The sequence below is a fragment of the Schistocerca nitens genome, chromosome 4 (genome assembly GCF_023898315.1).
Source record: "Schistocerca nitens isolate TAMUIC-IGC-003100 chromosome 4, iqSchNite1.1, whole genome shotgun sequence".
NCBI classification, from domain to species: Eukaryota; Metazoa; Arthropoda; class Insecta; order Orthoptera; family Acrididae; genus Schistocerca; species Schistocerca nitens.
In genome coordinates, this window is record NC_064617.1 from 943,115,978 (window position 1) to 943,142,358 (window position 26,381).

General features: G+C 41.0%; 1 protein-coding gene across 1 annotated transcript in view; it reads left to right on the forward strand.

Moving 5' to 3' along the window:
* Positions 1-23,609, forward strand: part of LOC126252699 (mucin-4-like) — a 61,600-nt gene extending 37,991 nt beyond the window's left edge. Inside the window, exons 4-5 of the mRNA XM_049953602.1 lie at positions 18,737-20,755; positions 23,187-23,609. Coding sequence (XP_049809559.1) covers positions 18,737-20,755; positions 23,187-23,609 — 2,442 coding nt within the window. The remainder of the gene's footprint in view (positions 1-18,736; positions 20,756-23,186) is intronic.
* The last annotated feature ends 2,772 nt before the right edge of the window (positions 23,610-26,381 follow it).

Consider the following 26,381-nt stretch of genomic DNA (forward strand, 5'->3'; position numbering starts at 1 on the left):
CAACATCGTGCAGCCCGCCTCCAGTGGTGTCGCGACAGGCGTGAATGGAGGGACGAATGGAGACGTGTCGTCTTCAGCGATGAGAGTCGCTTCTGCCTTGGTGCCAATGATGGTCGTATGCGTGTTTGGCGCCGTGCAGGTGAGCGCCACAATCAGGACTGCATACGACCGAGGCACACAGGGCCAACACCCGGCATCATGGTGTGGGGAGCGATCTCCTACACTGGCCGTACACCACTGGTGATCGTCGAGGGGACACTGAATAGTGCACGGTACATCCAAACCGTCATCGAACCCATCGTTCTACCATTCCTAGACCGGCAAGGGAACTTGCTGTTCCAACAGGACAATGCACGTCCGCATGTATCCCGTGCCACCCAACGTGCTCTAGAAGATGTAAGTCAACTACCCTGGCCAGCAAGATCTCCGGATCTGTCCCCCATTGAGCATGTTTGGGACTGGATGAAGCGTCGTCTCACGCGGTCTGCACGTCCAGCACGAACGCTGGTCCAACTGAGGCGCCAGGTGGAAATGGCATGGCAAGCCGTTCCACAGGACTACATCCAGCATCTCTACGATCGTCTCCATGGGAGAATGGCAGCCTGCATTGCTGCGAAAGGTGGATATACACTGTACTAGTGCCGACATTGTGCATGCTCTGTTGCCTGTGTCTATGTGCCTGTGGTTCTGTCAGTGTGATCATGTGATGTATCTGACCCCAGGAATGTGTCAATAAAGTTTCCCCTTCCTGGGACAATGAATTCACGGTGTTCTTATTTCAATTTCCAGGAGTGTAGTTATATGTATAGGAAGCTCGCTAAAGTCGGAAATAACTTCAGCCGAAACTTTTTCAAACGATCTAACAGTGTCCAGAAAGGATAGACTAGATACAGTTGGTGGTGGAGCATTTATTGCTGTCAGGAGTAGTTTGCTTTGTAGTGAAATTGAAGTACATAGTTCCTGCGAAATAGTGTGGGTAGAGGTTATATTTGACAATCGCACTAAACTATTAATTGGATCGTTTTACTGACCCCCGACTCAGAAGATATAGCTGCTGAACAGTTCAAAGATAACTAGAGTCTCATTTCGAATGGGTACACCACTCATACAATTATAGTCGATGGCGACTTCAATATACCCTCGATATGCTGGAAAAAATATACGTTTAGAGCCGGAGGCAGGCATAAAACGTCTTTCGAAATTCTACTGAAATCTTTCTCAGAAAAATGTTTTGAACAATTAGTTAATGAGTCTACTTGAAGCGTAAATGGTTGCGAAAGCATACTTGACCTCTTAGCAACAAATAATTCTGGACAAATAGAGAGTATCATGAAGAATACTGGGATTAGCGACCACAAGGCAGTTGGTGCTAGGCTGAATACCGTAACACCCAAAACCATCAAAACGAAACGCTAAGTACATTTATTTAAAATAGCTGATAAAAATGCTCTTAACGCCTTTTTATGAGGCAGTCTCCACTCCGTCAGATCTGATCACGTAAACTTAGAAAAGATGTGGAATGATTTCAGAGAGATAGTATCGACGGCAATTGGGACATATCTACCACACAAATTAATAAGTGATGGTAATGATCCTCCATGGTACACAAAACGGGTCAGATCTCTGTTGCGGAAGCAGCGAAAAAAGCATGCCAAATTTAAAACAACGCAAAATCTCGAAAATTGGCAAAGTTTTGCAGAAGTTCGAAATATAAAGCGTGCTTCAATACGAGATACTTTTCACAATTTCCACAACGGAATGTTGTAATAAAAATTAGTTCTCAGGGGGCCAGATGGCAACTGGTTTCGTTATGTACCAATTTTAAAACGACTATTAATACCCGAGATATTTCTGTTTACATGAAAGGTAATCAACTGTTTTAATTATTTTTCGTTAGCAAGGCAAAGTTAAGGAGGTTCTCGCCATCTGCCGTTAAGCGGCAAATCGAAAATTTACCAGACTCAGTGCAACAAAAACATTAATGATTGAAGCTTTAATTTAATTTTACTGACTTTAGAATATTGAATGAGAAAAACAGAGAACTCTCCTGCATTTACATTTAATAAATGATTTAATAATTGTTTTTCCGGCGTAATGGCCGACCTATGCTGCAAGATAAATGGTGCTCCATCCAGAGCATACGCTAAAACAACACATTTGCACAAAATATTGATTCAGTCATATGAGAGATGCGAGCTGTACTAAAAGCAAATGTTATTACATGTAAATATTATTTATATTCTGAATAGTTTTCCAGAAGTTACACACAATTATACCGAGCGTACAATGGCGTTTATCATCCAGACAAGAATCGAAGACAAGAGAGTGAGTAACATGATGCAATGTCTTTCGTCTTTTTCGTTGACCAACACAGATAAAATAAGAAAGGTTCTATATCATTATCTTTATTTCTGGAAAAATAATTTCTTTTTGTTCCAAATGTTAATGTTCCTTGTACAAAACACTTTAGCGTGACATGAGAATTATTCATCAGAAGATTTTTTTTTAGTGAATATATGTGGAGATCCGCCACAGCACGCAGAATTTATGTGCACATGGTTTTACACTAAACAATACGGTCGGGAAGTAGAAAGAGTGACAGTACAATAATCAAATTCAAAAGGGGACTTTTTGTACGGCCGGCCGCTGTGACCGAACGGTTCTAGGCACTTCAGTCCGGAACCGCGCTGCTGCTACGGTAGCAGGTTCGGATCCTGCCTCGGGCATGGATGTGTGTGATGTCCTTTGGTTAGTTAGGTTTAAGTAGTTCTAAGTCTAGGGGACTGATGACCTCAGATGTTACGTCCCGTTGTGGTTATAGCCATTTGAACCTTTGAACCATTTTGTACATCGTAGATTCTTTGGCAACAAACATTCTCCTTGCTGATGACAGTTAGGTTCTTATGTCGTCATTCCTAATGATGTCTAGTATGACTAAGTCAGACATGTTTGGTTGGAAACTACATAAACATTCCTTTGCAAAATGGGCCGTTTTTCTTATCTACATCATAAACATAAAATTATTTCTTCCTCATCTGGGATGACGCACTTCATTTTTTTCTGGAACTCTTACACCACAAATCTAGACATCTCGAAGTGATCATATTTATTGTGTTCGCTTCCTGCTCTAGGTGAAATTACTTTTTGAATTCACAGTCTCAACTATTTAGTCCAGTCAAATAGCAGATAAACCTTGCAAAAGGCGGGTTAGAAGAGTTTATTTTTTCAACTCGTTCATATGGTTGGAAAGATTTGAAAACCGAGTTTTGCCAACAAAATTTCGCTTGGGAAATCTTTCTGCAGTCAAAAAACTTGGAAAATTTCGACCTTTTTTCAGTTTTTTCAAAATATCTCAGTTTCTTTTGCTCCTATCGCTTTGACGTCTATTTTCTTTTTTTAAGAGTACAAAATTCTCTACAAATTTGATTGTTGCAATTTTTTTCTACTCCCATACCTAAGGCGCTACAGCGCCTCGAAAAATACCATTTTTTTCAAATTTTGAGCATAGTTGCAAGATACCTTATTTTTTAACACTATTTTTTCAGTTTCTGTTTGTGTAGTATAAATACATTATACATCATGTTACATGTTGGAATTTACCACCTCACTTTCAGGTATTCTATTTCTCTGTATGCAACATGAGGATTGCTGGGCACCCAACTATTGTGATTCTTACATCACTACCTGAAATTCACTATGGGCCACCTCGTAAAACTATAAATATAAAAATACACCATTAAGAGACATAGACACACACACACGCACACAAAAGAAATTGCCTCAGGAAACTGAACTATTATTAGCTGCAATAGGCAACGTAATTAGGTAGGTAATTATTCTTGTGTATAAAAGCCACCCAGTTGACATTAAAAATAAGTAGCTTTATTACAATTAAAATTGCATTGTCAGTTACTAAAACATGTTGACAGTTGTGGGTGTGTAACACTTGTAATATCGCACTTTAGCGCACTTGTGACAGATATTAGCATCACTTCCAACGTTTTGATGGGCCAGGTTCCTCAGTGTCACCAGAAATACCTTGAGTTACGGATTCAGGAGCTACGGTAGTAACCTGTTCTCCTGCTGGTGTTATTTCTTCACGGGTAGCATGTGGTTTATTGAACGTGCAAAGCGCTGAGGTTAGGTGTTCATTTTTCGCATCAATACTGCAGCACTTAACTTTTCCTTGACCACAAAAAGCGGATGTTGTATCACATCCGCTAAACGCGTGAGTGAACAGAATATATTCACTGTCAAACTTGTAAGATGTTGTGGAAAACCACTTGTCTTCTGCATTTCCTCTTCCTGGCTTTAAGAAAAATAAGTTTTCAATGCCTTGCCCCAAACCGGGCATGAGCACAAGCAGGTTAACATCTTCTCCTACAATGACAACACTTCCAAAATCTTTGGTTCTTGAAATGGCAGATGTTACAATCATAACGTCAGCATCTTCTTGTACCTGGTGCACTTCAATGCTACACTCCAGAAATTCCTTTTTAAGAAGTGTGATCAAACGCATATTGTTTCGTTCGTTGTACAAGAACTTGTCCTGAGGGACTTGGTTCACCATCTCTGATTCAACCACAACCGAAGAATGCTTTTTGGACATACGAATCCTCTCAGCACTCTTTGTGCTACATTTGTCTCCCTCACATGGGTACCCATCAAATACAATAGCAAATTGAGATCCAAAATGACGTTGCAGGTAAGAAACATAGCTTTGGGCTATTGACTTGAAGCAAACATTTCAAGTCACTTTGTGGATAAGGTACCCTCCATCAATGACAAAAAATTTACTCGGTCCACCTGACTTCACATCTTCCCCTGGAACGAAGGCATTGTAGAATGAAGATTTCGTTCCTTTTCGCTTGCCTTTTTCTGTGAATAGGGACATTGGGTAAGGAGCAAGTTCATATTTCAGAAAGGCTCTTCTTCACGTTGTTTCATTAAACAAATCCTTTGGAAAAGAGTTAAAGGATCAACAGGAGTTATTTTACTGCTCCCAGCTTTTACAGAATCGAACGCAGAAAGGAGAGTCACAACTTTACCTTTTCTACGGAACTTTACATCGTGGAAATTGTCACCAACTATTCTTTTCATGCCTATTTCCCCCTCTTCGTGACACATATGACAATTAATATCCTCCGTCTCGACAACAGCACTGCTGATATCCATTATAAAATCACTTTCAGGGAAGGGAGGGTGCACTGAAAACCAATCATGCAGCTTACGCAAGTCTATGCCATCTCGTTAGATGCGACAACTTCTTGCATCTACATGCTGTTCTGATGTTACTGCGCTCACTTCGCAAGACGACTCAATTTCTTCACAAATTCCAATGAATAATATGATGAGTAATATGTTTATACTACAAAAATAGAAACTGAAATAACAGTGTTCAAAAATTAGATAATTTGCCACTTTGCTAAAAATTTGAAAAATTGGTATTTTTTGACGCGCTGTAGCGCCTTTGATACTTGGAGTAGAAAATAATGGTAAGAATCAAATTTGTAGAGAATTTTGTGCTCTTTAAAAAAGAAAATAGAAGTCAAAGCGATACGAGCAAATAAAACTGAGATATTTTGAAAAAAAACTGAAAAAAGTCCGAAATTTTCGAAGTTTTTGACTGCAGAAAGTTTCCCAAGAAAAATTTTGTTGGCAAAACTTGGTTTTCTACCCTTTCCAACAATATGAACGAGTTAAAAAAATAAAATCTTCTACCCCACCTTTTGCAAGGTACAGGCTTTTTTTCTGACAGTTTCACTGGACTAAATCAAAAGTTTTGCAATATGTCCTTTATTTATTTATTTATTTATTTATTTAACCTGATCAGATTAGGGCCATCAGGCCCTCTCTTACATCGGACCAGTGTTCCACACATGTAGTATTTCACACATCAGAGTTACCTCATAACAATAGTTTAAATGAGAAAATTAGATTACTCTAGTGACAATATGAATAAAGAGTAGTGACTAAGACCTAATAAAGTAAATGCGGCAGTATTTTTACAACAGGTGCTATACATACAGATTATGATAAAAGCAACAATAATAACAGTAAAAAAAGTCAAATAATAATGATAAACATGACTAAGACCTAATAAAGTAAATGCTGGCAGTATTTTACAACAGGTGCTATACATACAGATTATGATAAAAGCAATAATAATAACAGTAAAAAAAAGTCAAATAATAATGATAAACATGACTAAGACCTAATAAAGTAAATGCTGGCAGTATTTTACAACAGGTGCTATACATACAGATCATGATAAAAGCAATAATAACAACAGTAAAAAAAAGTCAAATAATAATGATAAACATGACTAAGACCTAATAAAGTAAATGCTGGCAGTATTTTACAACAGGTGCTATACATACAGATTATGATAAAAGCAATAATAATAACAGTAAAAAAAAGTCAAATAATAATGATAAACATGACTAAGACCTAATAAAGTAAATGCTGGCAGTATTTTACAACAGGTGCTATACATACAGATCATGATAAAAGCAATAATAATAACAGTAAAAAATCAAATAATAATGATAAACATGAGAAAAATTGGCAATAGTAATGAAGATTTGTGCAGATGTACATTAATATCTTGCTGTGTAAAGTAGATGTTTAATAGTGTAGCGAGTTTTGGCGAAGGGAGATTTAAGGAGGGGGAGAGAGGGAAGTAATGAGGTGAAGTGCATTCATGTACAGAGGAAGGCATTACTGTTGCTTAGGTAGATACGTCATTAACTGTTTTTTGAAGCCGGACATGTTTTTAAGTTCTGTAACATAACGAGGGAGGTTATTCCATAGTCGGGTTCCTGCTACTGTAAAGGACTTGGAGAAGGTGACTGAGCGATGCAGTGAAACAGAGAGGATTTTATTATAATGGGAACGTGTGTTTCTGTCATGTTGTTCCGACATGAGCGTTAGGGACGAGGAGAGATATGAGGGACAGTGTACATTTATAAGGCAGTAGATGACACAGAGTGTATGGCTGCACGCAGCCAGGACAATTTTGCATATGCTGGTGAAATGTGATCAAAAAGTCGAACGTCACACATATATCGGACGCAGGCATTCATGACCATTTCTAGACGTCGCGAATTTTCCTGAGAGAGGCCTTATAGCATAATTCATTATAGTCAATGATTGGGAGTATAAGCGTTTGTACTAATTTCTTTTTCAGATCGAAAGGGAAGAGTTTTTTATATTTTTAAAGGACATGAAGGGATGCTGATGCTTTTTTGCACACTGCAGTTACATGCTCTGTCCAATTTAGATTTTCATCTATTATAACTCCCAAACTCTTTGCTGAGGGAGAGAAGTTAATATTTGTTCCATTTAGGATAAGGGATGGTACGGATTCCCGATGTTTTGGGCTAATGAGCTTAGAGTGACCAACAAGTACCGCTTGGGTTTTAGATGGGTTTAGTTTTAGACCTATGTCCTGTGCCCATTTTGACAGTGCATCAAGGTCAGTATTGAAATTTTCAATAGCTTTCTTGAGATTGCTTGGTTTCGCACTTAGATACAACTGAAGGTCATCAGCATACATATGATATTTGCAATAGGTCACAACCGATGACACATCATTGACATACAGAGAGAAGAGTATAGGACCTAATACTGAGCCTTGGGGAACGCCTGACACTACCCGCCGCCATTGTGATTTTATATTCCCAGACAGGACGCGTTGCTGACGAGACGTCATGTATGAGCGAAACCATTGCACTGCACTTGGTGAGAAATTTAGACCGCTACGTTTGGCTAGTAAGATGTCGAAGTCGACAGTATCAAATGCTTTGCTGAAATCTAAGAAGCAAATGATAGTCGCTTCTTGTCTGTCCATGGCAAGTTTCACTTCATCTGTCACCTTAATCAGTGCGGATGTTGTGCTTCGATGTTTACGGAAACCAGATTGGTATTCGTCTAGCAGGTTGTTAGTAGTTAGGTAGTTGGTGAGCTGGTCATGAACTATATATTCTAAGGCCTTTGATAGTGCAGGCAGAAGGCAGATGGGGCGGTAGTCAGAGGGTGCTGTGGCGATGTCCTTTTTAGGCAGTGGCTTAATTTGTCCCAGTTTCCAGGCCTCAGGGAAAACACTTGTGATTAATGAATCGTTGAAAATGTCTGTTATAGAGGGCAGTAGTTGGTCAATAATAAGTTTTACCATCTGGATGGTGATGCCATCATGTCCAGTAGATGCTGATCTAATCCGCATTATGGCTTTCTTGACAGTACTGCAAGTGACGTGCTGCAGATAGAATTTTTCTTTGCTACAGTCATTCATCCCCATGAAGTAATCAATGATTCTGTGTTTTTTTTGCGGTTCAATTGTAGTTGTAGGTAATGTGAAGAAACTGTTTAGTTCTTCAGCTGGGACCATGGGATTTTCTGCAACTTTTATTTTGCCTAAACCGAGACTGCGGAGATTTTTCCACAGGATAGCTGGTCTAAATCTATTGTCAGCTAATGTACGGGCATGCCTGAGCTTAGCGTTTCTCACCGCTTGACTGACTTTGCTTCGTTTCTGCTTGGTAACAGTATGATTTTCAGGTGTAGGGTGTATCTTGTATGCTCGATGTGCAGCGTCTCTGAGATTCATGAGCTCTTTTAGTTCTTCAGTCAGCCAAGATGCAGGTTGCCTTTTTACTTTTCTGGTCTTTATTGGAGCATATCTGTCATATAGTTGAGTAATTTTGCTAGTGAAATCCTGGAGTTTGTCGTTTATGTCCGTGAGGGGAGTAGAGGTCATCGCCCGAACTATTTCTTGTGCCTCACTTTCGAGTTCAGGAAAATTTATGCGTTTGAGGTCTCGGTATGTAGACAGTTTTTGTTTCTTTCTAGGACATTCTAGTGAATACGTCATGAAAATGATGTCATGGGCAGACATGCCGGGCGCAGATATTTGAGAGGTGCGGATTATTCTGTTTGGAGATTTCGTTGCGAATATATCTATGAAAGTGTGGCTGGTAGTCGTGTGATGAGTAGGTGCCAGCTGAAGTAGCGTCATATTTGAGGAAGAAAGCATTCTCTTGAATTTCCCAGTGGAAGGACTATTGTGCAGAAAATTAATGTTAGTGTCACCTGCTATAATTACGTGTTCATATGACGATTCGAGACTAGAGAGGGCAGTTTCGAAGCAGGCGAACCCGCCTACTTTAGGAGGTTTGTAAAGGACACATACTAAGCACTTTCTGTTAAGGGATTTGATCTCAATGAACATATATTCCTCTTGTTTATCTACATTGTTGTCGGATGTGTGTAGTACTGTAGGTGACAAATCAGAGCGTATGTACGCCCCTACTCCGCCCCCTGGTCTGTTGCATCTGTCGTGCCTGAGAAAGATATAGCCATCTAGGTTTACGGAAGTTGTAGGAATATTTGAGCCAAGTCTCTGACAAAAGTATTACGTGTATATCAGCAGTTTGAAATATATATTTGAACTCGTCGAAGTGAGCTGTCAGAGAGTGGACATTTGCATGTGCAATATGCAGCTTGGTGCGTTCGGGTGTTGATTGCCCGAGGAGGCTGCCGACCGATGTTTGAGGGTCGTGGTTAGCGGTGACAAGAGGGTCTGGCATGAGGAATGCGGAAAGCGGTTGAAGGGAGGGGGGGGGGTGAGGGAGTGTCCTCCCAGTTTTGTGCAGTGAAAGCGGTCGGGAGGGGAAGGGGGTGGTCCCCAGGGAGGCAACGGGATCTGCGGCCAAGGTCAGCGAGGTCTGCAACGGTTCTGGAAGTAGCCGTGGGAAGGAATTTCGCTAAACACAACGGGAGTAATCTGCACGTTACGACAGAGTGTGATATTAATTGCACTTATGAGGATAACAACCAAACTATGATGGTGGGTTGCCAATTAAGGATGGAAATGAGACCACCTTATGTAGTAATTAACAAAACTACATGAGAAAAATAATTAAAGATGAAAACAGTTATGTAGAGAAACGAAGAGTTGATAATACAAATAATAACGAAACTACACGAGAAAAAATAATTAGAGACAAAAAAAATAGTTATGTAGAGAAACGAACAATTTGATAATACAATAGTTAAGCTATAGTTGACAGTGTAAACAATATAAACATACAGGTTAGTGGCAGCAAGATCAGACATGATTTAGCTTCTAAAGCACAGGCTTTCATTTACACTGCAAATTGTTTTCTTTCCGTTTTCGGTCTAACCGCGGTGGTCTAGCGGTTCTGGCGCTGCAGTCCGGAACCGCGGGACTGCTACGGTCGCAGGTTCCAATCCTGCCTCGGGCATCGGTGTGTGTGATGTCCTTAGGTTAGTTAGGTTTAAGTAGTTCTAAGTTGTAGGGGACTTATGACCTAAGATGGTGAGTCCCATAGTGCTCAGAGCCATTTGAATTTTTCGTTTTCGGTCTTAACCATTATCCTGCCGTCATTTGTCCATACGTTCTGCAGCCCAAATTTCGAAATCGCGCTCTTCAGAATGTTCAGTCTTTCAGAGGTGAGATCCTCGCGTACTGTCAGACCCGACTTCGCGAGATTCTTCTTTGCCCTGAAGACTTCAGATCTTTTCCTATACGACATAAATTTCACTATTATAGGTCTTGGTTTTATAGAACCTGGCGACCTACGACCCACTCTATGACTTCTGTCAATGTCACTCAGAGTCACCTGCACGCCTAGCTTTTCTTGGACAAGGTTTATCACAAGTTCATCTGTGTTCTCTCTGCTGCTCTCTGGAATGCCGAACAGTCTGAGATTATTGCGTCTCTGATATTGTTCGAGCTCGTCCGTCTTCTCGATCAATTTCTGTTCGAGCAGTCGTGCTTTCTCCTCACTTGCTTTTAACGATGTCTGCAGTGCGCGGATCTCGCTCGCATTCGCCTCCAGAGTTTTCTGTATTTTGTCCGTCACTGCCGCAATGACGGCATCAGTGATGGTTTGAACAACGAGCCCGAGCGTCTCCTTGGCCTGCAGCGCGGCACTCACCTCAGCCTTCACGAGTGCGGCGATGTCAGCGATGCCGGGCGGAGCGGCCGCAACTCCCGGTGTGGACTCCACGCCTGCGCTGTCGCCGGCCTGGCCGTTGGCTGCACTGCGCGTTGTTCGGCGATTTTCCATTTTAAGTGCGAATCCTTGTAATTGGCGCTCAGTATGTGATGTAAAATACGACACTCGGCAATAGATATACAGCTTTAGTATATGTAGATTAGCCTAACTGCTTAAAACACCTCCAGATTTCACGTAAACTTGCGAGCCAAGCTACCGCCCGTCACTCACTCGCCTGCCATGTTGTCTTTACGTTGGACACATGAATAAAAGGACAGTTAAGGTGCGACTATTGGCTCTCTTTCTTGATAAGACATTGTTAAAGAAAGGTGGCAAATAATTCAGGTAACGTCTACAATTTTGACCTAAATACGGTCATGTTATATTAATTTGTATTTTAATCGGCCTCGTGACTCTAGTACTTCGTTCTATGGTGGTAAGTTACTATGGGACCAAACTGCTGAGGTCATCGGTCCTTAACCTGACTTAAACTAACAACACATACACCAATGCCCGAGGCAGGACTCGAACCTCCGACGGGGGTGGCCACGCGAACCGTGGCAATGCGCTACCCCACGCGGCTTCTTTCTATGATAGAAATTAATATGCTCTGTTTGGTTGTGTTAAACTGTGAATACGAGCCCCTTCCTCGCAGCCCGTACTTCCATATACAATATTTGAGGAAATAAATTGCAGGAACCTTTTCTTCTAGTTGAATGTTTAGAGCTAGGTTCTTGCTGAACGACTGCAATCTTTATTCGTAAATGTTGTTACAGTTACTACCTTAATATGAGCCAATATATTCCGCACGATTTACGTACTCTGTATAGCTTGCATATATGGTTCAGAAATGTAATTCACACAGAACGAGTAATTTGCTAAATCAGTTAGTTCGTTACTATGTGTGACGGAAGGAAAATTAAATTCACGAGTACGTACATGGTCATTACGACGTTGTATGTTGCCAACCTACCCGAACTTTCCCATATTATTCTTAAATCCTACTCTTCACAACACGGAGTGAACACCTGGATTATTCTCTTAATGTGAAAAAAGGAGACCTTCTTATATGCGTTTAAAAGTTTTACAGTTGCAGTAAGTACATTGTTCCATCTAACTGTGTGCTGAGCTGAAGCAATGCTTTTGTAACGATATTCCCTAAACATTTTTCTCAGAACTACTGTTTTTAATCTCTTTTCGGTAATGAAGAAATGAGAGGAGTTGGAATCTGTTCGTTAGTTTGAATATTATTATCGCTGTTGTTTTGTGGCAGTGCTAATGGAAGAAGTGTGTTGTGACTTGCCAAGACAGCCAAGCCACTATGAGGAAGCCGAAAGGCACGCGTTCAAGCTCACGCAGGCTGGCGTGAGGTCTGGAACAGGTCAGGGATATGAGACTAGCAAAAATAGTACGTATCTGTTGGAATACTTTAATCCATAATTGGTAAACATCGCTCTTGACGATACAGGAATTACAAGATCAATAACAACTGATAATGGCGCCTTGCTAGGTCGTAGCAAATGACGTAGCTGAAGGCTATGCTAACTATCGTCTCGGCAAATGAGAGCGTATTTGTCAGTGAACCTTTCCTAGCAAAGTCGGCTGTACAACTGGGGCGAGTGCTAGGACGTCTCTCTAGACCTGCCGTGTGGCGGCGCTCGGTCTGCAATCACTGACAGTGGCGACACGCGGGTCCGACGTATACTAATGGCCCGCGGCCGATTTAAAGGCTACCACCTAGCAAGTGTGGTGTCTGGCGGTGACACCACAAAGTGGACCTTGTGCTCTTCACACTCTTACATCTCAGGCTATGTAAGTGGAGGTGTGGTACGAAATTAACTGTCAAATACTCTACAAGCTGTCAGGGATTTGTAGTTTAGTGCAATAGAAAGGAGTTATGACAAATAAATAGAGATCAGACGATGCATAATTTATAACACAGCTCTACAAAATAAATTTTTTTTTCGTTGCCAGGGAAGTTTGAACGAAAATGGGATATTGTTATGATACTCATTCCGAGTATATTTGTACTTTTTCCAAATTGGCTCTGGTTTTTGAGGTATAGGTTATTTGTGGAAATGAGAGTTTCATGTGGATAATATCGACTGCAGGGTCCATATATGGTGTAATGTATTTGCTACCTGTTTTTTAATTAGTGATATTGTACTATCTTTATTAAACAATTGTGCTCAGGGAGTGCATCTGTGTGGTTGAGGATTACATCATGCAAACATCACACTGTCAGCATGTGTTCAGTCCTGTTGTGCGGTGCGTGTGTTGAAGATATTGAGGGTTGTGCAGATTTGAATTCGGCGGTACTCGACATTCATTTGTTGGCCGAGGTAATCCCTGCAACAGCCGATAGGTAGCGTTCAGTGTAAACATGAAAAATGGCGATGGTCGAAAGTCACACACATGTGCAGTGCAGCTTCAAGGAGATAGAACCTTTTCATCGTGACGTAGCAAATAAGAGGTGAGTATTCATTTCACACAAAACAATTAATGATGTTTGTTGGATGTGATTGACATGCAAATACAAGAAATTTCTGCATAATATGTAGTATTTGTGCAATTTTGTTTTAGGAAAACATGAGTTCTTCACGCCGTCTTTGCGTGAACCATCCAGATGAGTTCTGCTACATTTGTGGTGAATACGTTCTTCAAAAGAACAGGAAGAATATCACTCCTTTTGTGAAGGAAGCGTATCTGGCATATTTCGGAATTAAACTTGGAGATCAAGACAAGGCGTGGGCACCCCATAAAGTTTGTAAATGCTGTGCGGAGTGCTTACGGCAGTGGACAAAACGAAAAAGGAAAAGCTTAAACTTCGGAGTGCCTATGGTATGGCGAGAGCAGAAGAACCATACAGATGATTGCTATTTTTGCATTGTTAATGTGAAAGGTTTTAATAGGTTCAAAAAACGAAAGTGGGAATATCCCGATTTGGAGTCAGCAAGAAGACCGGTGGTGCACAGCAACGATGTTCCTGTACCAACCTTCACAACATTACCCACGCTAACATCATCAGATGACGATGTGAACGGCGAGGAATGTACAAGTAGTGGTTCGGAATACGAAGGACGTGAGACACAACCCCAGCAGTTCGACCAGAAGGAGCTCAGTGACTTGATACGAGAACTCAATCTTTCAAAGCAAGCATCAGAACTCTTAGCATCCAGGCTTAAGGAAAAGAACTGTCTTCATCCAAGTGTTAAAATAACAGCTTACCGGACGAGAGAAGAAAACCTTCTTCCATACTTCAACCAAGAAGAGGTTATAGTGTATTGCAGCAATATACCTGGACTTTTACTTGAATTGGGGCTGCCGGAATATAGACCAGAGGACTGGCGTCTCTTCATAGACAGTTCCACTAGAAGTTTAAAATGTGTTCTCCTACACAATGGCAATCGTTACGCATCTATTCCAATTGCCCACTCAACAAAACTTTGTGAAGCATATGCTAACATCAAGATGGTTCTGCAGAAAATTCAGTATATGCAGCACCAGTGGTTGATTTGTGTTGATTTGAAAATGGTGAACTTCTTGCTTGAACAACAAAGTGGATACACAAAGCACCCATGTTTTATCTGCATGTGGGATAGTAGGGCAAAGCACGAACATTGGAAGCAGAAAACATGGCCTCCAAGGGAACATATGGCTGTTGGTGAAGCAAACATCATTAATGAACCTCTGGTTAGTAGGGACAAGATTGTTCTTCCACCATTACATATTAAGTTAGGACTAATGAAGCAATTCACCAAAGCTTTAGACAGAAATGGTAATTGCTTCACATACATCTGCAATACGTTCCCTGGACTCAGTAGTGAAAAGCTTAAGGCAGGAATATTTGATGGTCCTCAAATTCGCAGGCTCATCAACGATACCAATTTTACAAGTGTCATGACTGTCACTGAAGCATCGGCCTGGAACAGTTTTGTCGCTGTTGTAAAATGTTTTTTGGGCAATCATAAAGCTCCCAATTACGAGGAACTGGTCAAAAACATGCTCACTAACTTTCAAAACTTAGGAGCTAACATGAGCATAAAATTGCACTTCCTTCACAGCCACTTGGATCGATTTCCTCGTAATCTAGGTGATTTCAGTGAGGAACAAGGAGAGCGGTTCCATCAAGATATGAAAGGAATAGAGGAAAGATATAAAGGATGATGGGACAGGCATATGATGGCAGATTATTGCTGGAATCTGCAACGTGACTGTTCTGAAGAGACCTATAAAAGGAAAGCGTGCAGGAAGCGGTTCGTCATGGACGGAAAATGATATACTTATAGAGAAACTTTTCAATTATGTTTTATACGTGGACAAATGCCTATCAGGTTTTCATAGAAGCTATTTATAAAGATTATTTTCTTTTTTCATTGTAGTTTGTAGCGCTCGAGTTCAGTATTAGCAATTTTTTCTAATTTTTTGAATAAATCATGCATTATCTCAAAAACTAGAGCCAAACTGCATAAATGGTTGCTATATTCGTCCTCAGCACCACTAACCCATCCTAAAGCCACTCAAATATCCTTGGCAAGAAAATGAGTGTTGACCAGTGTAATTTATCACATAAAGATTCAATGTCAGTGAGGGGCAATGTAGAACTGAAACTGCACCAGCTCCAGATATGATACCTTCGCGTACGGTAGATAATGGAAAGGACAAAGAAGAAGGGTTCAGTTTCAAGAATAGAGGAAACATGCGCCCTCTCTCAATGTACCCGAATGAAAGAGTGGGTGCTGGTGTGAACTGGCGGTAGACGCTTATCAGTGTTAGGTATACATCCTTAGCGACGTGATACGAGGGTTGGATAGCGTTGCTTATCAACTGGTGTTTGACATTCCTGCACCCCTCAGCGCGGATCACGCATGAGACGTTGGAAATCGACAAGCGATATGGTGCTGGGCCCGGCTACTTAAGACCTCAGACTGGGCAGAATCAGCGCAGTGCCTGGTTCAGTCTCGAGCAGACATGAGGATTCTGGTGAGTAGCTGAGAGAACTATGCAGCACATGGTCTCTTACATGTTTAACACTGAAAACACATACTTGTAAAATCTGACGATCTCATAGTACGGATTATTCATTGAGATTTCCGTTAATGGAGGTTTCAGTGTCATGTTTTCGACGACATTATTCGAGGTACACCACATAACACTCCCATTCGCCTAGATGGAATTTCTTTCATTTCCAAAACCGCGGCTAGCGTCATTTGCCAAATCTTTTTCCCAGTCTAGATAATAACAAATGAAACCAGATGATTTGGATGACGACTCTTTAAGGTTGCTACGTCAACGGTGGAATCAACAGCTTTATAGACACAGGCATCCGATAGGCGACAATCTTCAATACAAATCTTTCTTTGACAATACTACATAAAAGATAATGCTCTGTCCGTACGGGGAATCATTTCTCTGATTAATGCACTGCACGAAACTAAGTAGTTTAATATGAGTTTCGGACGAGAATTATCCTAAATGTCTGCCAGCTAGGCCGCGACTATTCCCTCTCTCTCACTCGCTCCCTTTCTCTCTCTGTCTCTCTCTCTCTCTCTCACACACAAGATTTTTAAAAATAAAAATCGCGTTTTCTTGCTTTAATGTATTTTATTTCTTCAAGACGCGTTTCGCCTTTTACTTTAAGGTATTTTCAGTGAAACAATTATTCGCGCTTTCGGTTGGTGTCTGCATTTCCTCTCATCTGGTCACATATTGGAAGTCGCACTATAACTTCAATTACGGAACATAAGCACTTTTTCATGTTACGAACTTTTTTCTTCACAGTTTCTGTATTATTTGCCCTAATTGCTTTGGAGCACTATTAGTCTTCTGTAACTAGTTGTGGATATTTTACCGAAAACTGTGATTTAAAGTCGTATGCCAAACAGGAGGAGACGTAAAGTGAACACACAGTAATTAACACAAGAGCGTGTCAGAAGTATTGTCACTTAACCATTTTCTTTTTAGAAATCTAACTTTGGTCGTGTTTCAATTTATTGCTTTTTATTAATGTAATGACTTACATAACTGGTAAGCCTACTACAGACTTTACCGATTATATTATTTTTTTTATTCCATATCACACAACTATATGACTAAAGAATATTTGTACGCCTACAGTAGAGATTTGGCGAGCTTATGATACAAACATTTTGTCGCTACTGTATGGCTGTTATTATTCTGAGCAGTAGCACTGTCAACAAAATAACTCTTAGTAAATAAGATATTTCATTTATGTGTGACGATGCTGAGCAGATTCTCTGTTTATCTTTTGGCGATGCCACTATAGCTCCATTATACTAGGACATAGTTCCAAAACAATTGAAGCGCAAATTTTCACATGTAAGTAATACTTTTCATTATGGTTTATTTTATTGTTTTACGCTGTAGACAATCCACCGGTGGTGTCTGTGTTTTTCTCATGTTTTGCTGCAGATCTGAAGACAGTCATTGCTGACTGAAACCGATAGTCTGAGGACTTAAAATTTTGTGATCATAGACGAAAATAAATAAATTTATTCTAGTTATGGTATCTTTTCCGACGTCGTAAGCAGAAGATGAAAAGACTGATAGAATATTTGAGGATACTAAGCACGTAATTCTTTACATATAGAGAGATGGAAATCTAATAATCATAAGGGACTGGAATGAGATTGTAACGCAAGGAGTAGATGAAAGGATTATTGGAGAATATGGGCTTGGTAGTTGGTAGTAGGAATGAGACAAGAGGAAGACTAATTGAGTCCTGCAGTAAATTTCAGCTATAATAAAGAACACCTGAATACCTTGTTCAAGGATCTGAAGAGGAGGAGGTATACATGGAAAAGGCACGAAGACACGGGAAACAGGATTAAGGAATTACCTCTAAACCTATCGTACTACCAGCGCTGAGAAATTAATACATGATGGATGACGTGAACTATCACCTCACAACCTTGGAAACATTATGTCTAAGGTGAGGCAAAATACTGAAGCGAGCAAGTAATTCTGTAGTTGTCGGGAACAGCAGTGACGCCGCAATACGTGATACCAGAAGCGCTATATAGATCTTGCACATACTAAAAATACTGCACATACTTTTCTTCTTCAGAAGCGCACCTAACCATTTATAATAATAAACTCGTACAGCTTGAGGTGTGAATGAAATATGAGGACCTAGTTTGAAAAGAACGTAATGTTTGTAACTATTTATCGGATGGAGTTGCTAAAGAAATAGTATTATCGATTTCAGTCTTTATTGAAATAAGAGCAGGCGTTGCCTGGGCAGCTAATATGAAAAATTAAAATGAAACTTTAACGCTGTTTAAATCAGATATGAAATAAAAAATAACTGTTTCGTTACCATAATACAAGCAGCTAAATTCACAAGAAAAATATTGAATGAGTCGAACACTATAAGCAAATTAATAAATCAATGACGTATCGATAGAGGCACTGCCACCAAAAAATAAGAAAATATTGGTACCACTATATACACAAAGTTTCGAAGTTTTCAGAGTCAGTGCGTGTGTGCGTACAAGAGTGCGAGCATGTGCGAGTGGGTGTGTGTTGGGTTAAGTGCACACGCATTAGAAGTGTCCGTGTGTTGTATTTTAATTCATTACTGATGTGTCAAGTGATTTGTGATTTATGGCTAGCTTCTGTTCGTGATGAAAGCTTTGCAGTCTCATTTTGTTCAGCAGATGTGTGACATAATACCATGACACGTTTTGTTACAGTTTCTCCTAAGTGCAGTGCTTGCAGCTGCGTACGCAAGGCCTGCTGTCTTGTCGGAAGCTGCGCCATCACCATGCTCGACAAGGACAGGGGTAACCAGTGCTGCCATCCTGAAGGATAGAATTGGAGCAGTCATGCAAAAAGGAGACACCGCATCGGTTATCAGTGAATCGGCCCAGTCTGAAACGGCCAGTTCCAGTGACATAGGTCACATTTTAGATAACAAAACGCCCTCATCGGACTCTATCAGTCCGACTCAGATGTCACCACAATCTAAGAATGCTGCTGGTCATCAGGGCATTGATAGCTCCGAAACGTCCAACCTGTTTCCTTCCCGTGAAACACATGACAGTTCATTAGAGATCAAGTTGAACGGCAACAGTAAGGTGGAGCCTATCTCTGGTAGAAAAATGCCCTCACCTGACTCCATTAGTCCGTCTCGAATGTCGCCAAAATCTAAGAATGATGTTCGTCCTCAGGATACTGAGAGCTACGAAACGTCCAACCTGTCTCCTTATCCTGAAAAACCTGCCAGTTCCCCAGAGACCAAGTTGAACCCCAACCGCAATGTAGGTCTCTCTTCAGCTAGCAAAATGCAGTCTCCTGACTCCGTTAGTTCATCGCAGACGTTGCCACAATCTAAGAATGCTGCTAGTCTTCAGGATATAGATAGCTCCGAAACGTCCAACCTGTTTCCTTCCCGTGACAGTTCATTAGAGATCAACTTTAACGATAACGGTAAGGCAGGGCCCACTTCTGGTAGCAAAATGACCTCACCTGACTCCATTAGTCCGTCTCAAACGTCGTCAGCTTCTAAGGATATTGACAGCTCCGAGACGCCTAACTCGTCTCCTTCTGCCGTAACACCTGAGAGTTCCACAGAAAGCAAACTGAACGCCAATCGTAAGACAGCGCTAGCTTCTGGTGGCCAAGTGCCCTCAGGTGGCTCCAACAGTCAGTCTCAGACACCTTTAGTTCCTAAGAATGCTGCTACTCTCCAGGATATTGACAGCTCCGAAACCCCCTTCTCGTCTCCTTCTGCCGAAAACGCTGACTGTTCCCCAGAGAGCATGTCGAACACCAACTATATGGTAGGTCTCGCTTCGGGTAGCAAAGTGCCCTCAACTGGCTCCATTAGTCCATCTGAAACATCTTCAGCTCCTAATTATGCTTCTAGTCTTCAGGATATTGACAGCTCCGAGACATCTAAGCCGTTTCCTTCCACCGAAAGACCTTGCAGTTCCTCGGAAAGCATGTTGGATGACAGCTCGGAGAATCTCTCTTCTGCCGGTAAAATGCCCTCACCTAATTCTTTTACTCCTTCTGAAAGATCTCCATCCCTTACTAAGGCAAACAGTGTTCAAGAATTTCAAACATCTGGCGTATCCGATTCTGCTCAAAAGCCCAACGATGACTTACCGGGCAGCAACACATTCCAGAATTCTCCTGTCAGTAACTTGCGAGACACTTCTTCCGTTAACCCTCAAGAAAGCGTTTCTAAAAGTCTAGGCAATATTGCCAGTGTAGATACCTCTGCTACTCTTCAACCTACCAACAAGCCCAAAGCTGATTCGCCTGACAGCACCTCATTTGGGGACCTTGCTGGCAGCAACTTTCCATCGAGTCACTCCGCTGACTCGCAAGACGACCTCTCCCCTGCCAGTGATCCTCGCTATCTCATTAATAGCCTTGTTCCTTCTGCATCTGCCACTCCTGGTCTTGGTTTGTACCATGCTGCCGGTTACTGGCTTTGTACCGGGCCTTTCAACCGTCACCAAGCCAACAGTGACAGTGTGAACCTTCCCGTTACAATGACGTACCCACCACCAAGTTCTAACAAGGCCATGTTTGGTCTTTCCACAAGCACCCCGTTTGCTGATCTTTCTGGTGATATATTCTCCCCCGACGGCATTGCTCACTCCAGAAATGTTATGGACAATGCTGGTGGGGCAGTTCTCACAGACAGCCCAGCTAGCTTCACTCCGACTCTGCGACAGCTGTCACTCGATGAATTAAGTAAGGTAAGGTATTAGCTGTAAGTTTGAAAAAAAATTACTGGCTAAAGATCTTTTATAATTGTCTGTATGTGGTAGAACTCAACGTTTGCACACTTGGAATTATTCTCTTGTACCGTAGCCACTAGGATTTCATATTACTAAAAGAGTTTCAAGTTATTTTTAATAGTAAAGGCTCGCTGGTTAGATAATAAGTTGAAGGGCCTCGGCACAATACTGTATTTAAGTAAGTGGTACACTCATAACAGTAATCGTAGCATTCTTATCAACAAGCAATTACATCTTCCATTACTTTCTGACGGTCGTCTTAGTTGCATAAGATGCTGATGCAGCCGAAACCCACACAGAAAACTTTCGTAATGGTATGGTAGTAGACTTTTTTGTGTCATATCCTGGAATTTGACATAAGTGTATTTTTAATATATAAGAACTAATAATATTTTTCAGGATTCATTTCAAACCTCCTCTATTTAGTAGCAAATGTAGTACAATAGCAAAAATTTCACCTGCAGTACTAGAATAATACACTCCATAATCACTGACATATATTTCACACAATTTGACATTAGGAACAGGAAAATTTTCATTAACTTTCAGACACCAAAGTCGTTATTAATTTTTGGGAATCTTTTTCCCGAACTACACTGCACAATTCCGATTCTCTCACAAACTACTGATTTGAATAGTTCCACTTTCGGAGCCAAATTCAGCTCTGTCTTTCGTCACCAGTAGTGTTTCAAATGGTTACGTTTTCGAGATGTCTATCAGGCTTAAGTTGTTGACGTGCGTGCTAGTGTTTCAGGATCATGTAGTGAATATCATTTTCGTCTTTACGATTTTTCACGTAGAAGTACAATTCTCGGTAAAAGCAAACATCGCACTGAAGAGAGGTTTAAAAAGTACAATACATTACGGGAAGTTTACTGCGCCTAAGAGGCTGGAAAAAGACAAGGCAAGAGGCATCTTTGAAGATACTCAGCGGCATAAAACATTCATTCAGACGTGTCGTAAAAGACATACTTTTGGAATAGAGTAGCCATTTGTAGCCGGCTTAGCGCGTACAGGGCTTAAGAGGCTTCCTCTTTGTCGGTTGACAGTGACTCTGGTCAAGGAACCAGGCTCCGATGCACTCGGTTTTTTGTTAATATAAGGCAGTCGAAAGAATGCGGAGCAGGAGAAATAAACTGAAGAGTAAAAGGATCTAGAGTCCTTTTGTCATAACTGATTTTTGAAAAACGCTACGAGGATCTACGAACGCTCTTTCGAGTCAACTGCGACTCCAAATTATGAATGAAATAAAAAAAAACTAATGAAAAAATCAGAGGTTGCCACGACGTCTAAAACGTTCTTTATAGGATTCGAAGAGGTGTTGATCGATAGTGGAAAATGGGTACAAGACATTAGGTAAGAAGCGTGTATACTAGATATGTATGTAGATGAGGGCTGCGAGTCGTGGTGGTCGGTCTACCCATGTCCGTTGAATGCCTGACAAAATCACTCTGGACAGGCTCGCAGATGGTTAAAATCACAAAAGCAACTTTTCTCTTAAAGGTTGGGATGAGGTCCTTGTCTTTAGTAAATGTGTTAAATACTGACACGAATAACTGAGAGTAGCTGATCTCGGGGACGATCAGCTCAGTTGTAGTACAGATATAGGTAAACGTAAAGACAAGCTGGCCTTACGACTTACCTTGGAATATAGGTAAAAGAAAGGTATACTTTTCGTCTGTAGTGCTTGTAGATTTAGACTTTTGACAGTGTTGACCGAACAATAATCTTTGAAATTTTGAAAGTAACAGGGGTAAAATACAGGGAGCAAGAAGTTATTAACAACCTCTACAGAAAGTAGACTGTAGTATATGTGGGTGAAAGGGAAGTACCTGTTAAGAAGGGGGTGAGAGAGAATGGAAGTGTCTCCCAGATGTTATTAATTCTGTGTACTGAGCAACCAGTGAAGGAAATCAAAGAAAAAATTTCGAAGGAAAGTTCAGAGAGAAGAAATACTCGTAAAAACTTTGCGGACTGGCGATGACATTGTAATATTGCTGTTGGAGGCCGAGAGTAGTTAAACGGAACGGACACTTTTTTGGAAAGAGGTTATCAGAAGAACATAAACAACAGCAAAACAAGAGTAATTAGGACTGATGTTCGATGTTAGCGAATTAAGATCTCTATCGCTGCACTAGTGCGCTTCTTATATCCTTATTGCTTCACCTGTCTTGTGGTATTTTGCTTCCAAAGTAGAACAATGGCTTTATTTCCTCTGCTGATGGTCCTCAAGATAGATATTAAGTTCACCATTAATATTTCTTTGATACCTCACTGCTTCCCTTAAATTAATGGAATTCTTTATAGCTAAGTAAATAGCGAAATTAAGAGTGACTGTGAAACAGTTATTTATTGAGGTACCACAATACTCACTGTGTTATCGGCGCAGGTCGGGGCAGTCTTTGCGGCTGAGGATCCAGCAGCAGTTGCCCACGCTGCTGACACTCCAGCGTTTGCCGTTGTCGGTCCATCGGCTGCATCGGTGGAGCTGTGTGCAGGCACCGCCTATTCTTCTGCTCCACAGAGCCAGACACCAAACACTGTCACCTTCGGTGGTGTTCCAGTCCGCGTGTGGGCGCCACCAGCTGCACCATCAACGACCCAGTATCCACGGATCATCAACTCTGGTGGCGTTCCCGTCCCCGCCAACGTCCAAGAGGCGGCAGCTGCTCATAACACCATCAACTTCGGTGGCGTCCCAGTTCGTACACTAAGCCATCCCGTAACTGTGCCACTGAGTGTGATTTCAAACACCATCAACTTCAGTGGTTGGCCCGTTCTTCCTGTGGTCAACAGCCTGCTGCACCAATGACCAGCCGACCAGTCGCCATCGCCTTCGCTGGCGTTCCTGTACGTGCACCGGCTGCTGCGTGCTGCTAGGTCGTAACTGCGGTCACTGTTTAACAAGTGTGTCTACCAGGGCACGTTGAGAAGTTGTTAACCTGTTTCCAAGAAATCTGCATGTTTGTTTAAATAGCATATCTTTCACTAAACCACTGTAGACAACGATGAGTAACTGTCAGCAGAGATTAACTCTAGCCTGTACTCTATGTTATTACTGACCTGAATAAATATGTAGTTTTCAGTGGAGTTTGATTTGCTTATTGTTACATGTTCCTCACCTTATGGACTAATTTTGGCCCGTGTAAGTTAGCAATCATTTATTGATTAAGGCATGTGAACAGTAAAACGAAAATCATTATCAACTACAACCAATCAACAATACTGAAAAGCGGACAAGAACGTAGATAGTAAGAACATGGAAACAGAAAGCATGAAAAACTTTGTTCTGAATTTACGTTGTCGAAGCCAAAAGAAACGGAGGTGCTTCATATTTGTTTGAAATAGCCTTAAGGCCGGGAGAGCACAGAGAAGTAATATATTATAAATCAAAACCAACGCTCAACAAGTCTGCAAAAGCAGATATTTAAAAAAATTAACGCATTGTTAACGGTAGCAACAAAGCAATTAATTTGAAAAACTGAAGAAGTACATATACATCCATTGGTGTGTAGCAATATAATGTGAACGGAGTTTGTAAGTAAATCCAGATAACTTAAAATCTAAACGTTTGAAATACCAATATAAAAAATAGGACGAAATAAATAAGTGATGATAATCAATTTTCAATATTCCACTTGCATTTTGAAGGTCGTAACCGTCACCAGAGAAAAACGCTGAACCATCGTTAAAAGCAAGGATAAATCGGAATAAAGTCTTGCGTTTACGGACTATATTGTCCATGTAACTGAAATGAGAAAGATTACGAAAACGCGCATTCGATATTCTGCTTACAATAATTAAATAAATTATAATCAGAATATTGGGCAGCTGAAACGGGCCAGACGCAAATGAGCGATGTTCCGTAGTAGGAAAATTCCATAGACAGAATCAGACACATAGTAACACTACGTCTGTATTTCGTCGACATTTCGAACCTAGTGTATGTCTGTGTGTGCATTTGCGGTTTGCGGACGCTCAATAAGGAAGTTTCAGCTCCAGTAAGAAAATTAGGAGGAGCGAAGGATACGAAACATAGGTGATGTGGAAAGATGAAACTTCCTGGCAGATTAAAACTTAGTGCCGCACCGAGATTACAACTAGGGACCTTTGCATTTCGCGGGCAAGTGCTCTAACATCTTAGCTACCCAAGCATGACTCACGCCCCGTTCTCACAGCTTCACTTCTGCCAGTACTTTGTCTCCTATCTTCCAAACTTTACAGAAGCTCTCCTGCGAATGTAGCAGAAGTAGCACTCCTGAAGGAAAGGATATTGCGGAGACATGGCTTAGCCACAGCCTGGGGGATGTTTCCAGAAAGATGCTTGATGGTACACAGAGGAGTAATGGTACTTGCGTCTATGCGCTTTTAGATGTGCGCATGGTCAGCACCCTACGTCATCGAGATTAATGGACTGGTTGCTGTAGATAATGTCAGCGTCTCCGATCAGGAATCAATAACTCTCTGAGAGAGCCACTAAAAGGTTAATTTTGTCCAATAGAAATCATTGATTCATCATAAAAATATTCCAAACAATTATTGGTAACAACTTTTCGTAAACAATATTGCGTGGATTTTACTCGCTATTTCGTCCTTTATCCGGTGTATTACCAATGGGTAAATTGTCAGCATGATATGAAGTGAACTCTAAAAGTGAGAGAAATTCAGTCAGTGGCAGTTTCAGTTCCTATAAACTACCTTCACTTTCTCAAGTGATCTTCATTTCCAAGCACTTCTCGTTGCTCTGTAATAGGGTCTAAAGCTCTCTGCGTATCTGTTATAGCAAATAAGCTACTTGACAATGGCGGTATTGAGTTCCATGTTATCTTCAAATCGATGTACAGGAAGTAATTTTTTTCAAGTGGAAGAAGAGATAATAGTCGCTGTGTGCAGGTTAGGGACTGCTGTCGCATTCAGTAATTTTACGCATCATATCTGTAGAACTACGGCAATTCATATGTCTTTATTTTAAAGCATAACGGTCATTGATTTTTTTAAAGCAGATGTTGTTAGCGCTTTAGGCCAGTAGACCATCATCAGAATATAATTCAAAAGGGTCACACGACACAAAATAACACCATAACAACAGAGTAATACGAAAAAAAGTGGAAAAATACTTGAAAATATTTTACAGTCAAGGCAGAGGCGACGTGTGTTTCAAGGGCACATACTGAACAGATGTCCAGTAAGTTAGCAGCAGACGTCTGGCTGTTACGAGTCTAGACGAGGTCCCTTGTGCCTCTCGTGGAATGTGATTTAATATGGTGAGACGTAGCTATCACAAACAAAAGAGTAAAGAAGCATACGGAATTGATTTACGATAATTTACGATATTACATCTACATTGGCAATCCGCAGGTCACCTCGCAATGTATCACTACCCCACTCCCCCTCACACACACACACACACACACACACACACACACAGACACACACACGTTTCTATTCCAGTCGAGAATGTTTCACGCTTAGAGATGTTGCTGGTGGTAAGCTTCCGCGTGAGCTAGAATCTTTGAAATCTTTCATTCATGGTCTTTTTGTGAGTAGCAGCCTACTTAGGAAGGAGCAATGCAGTATATTGGTT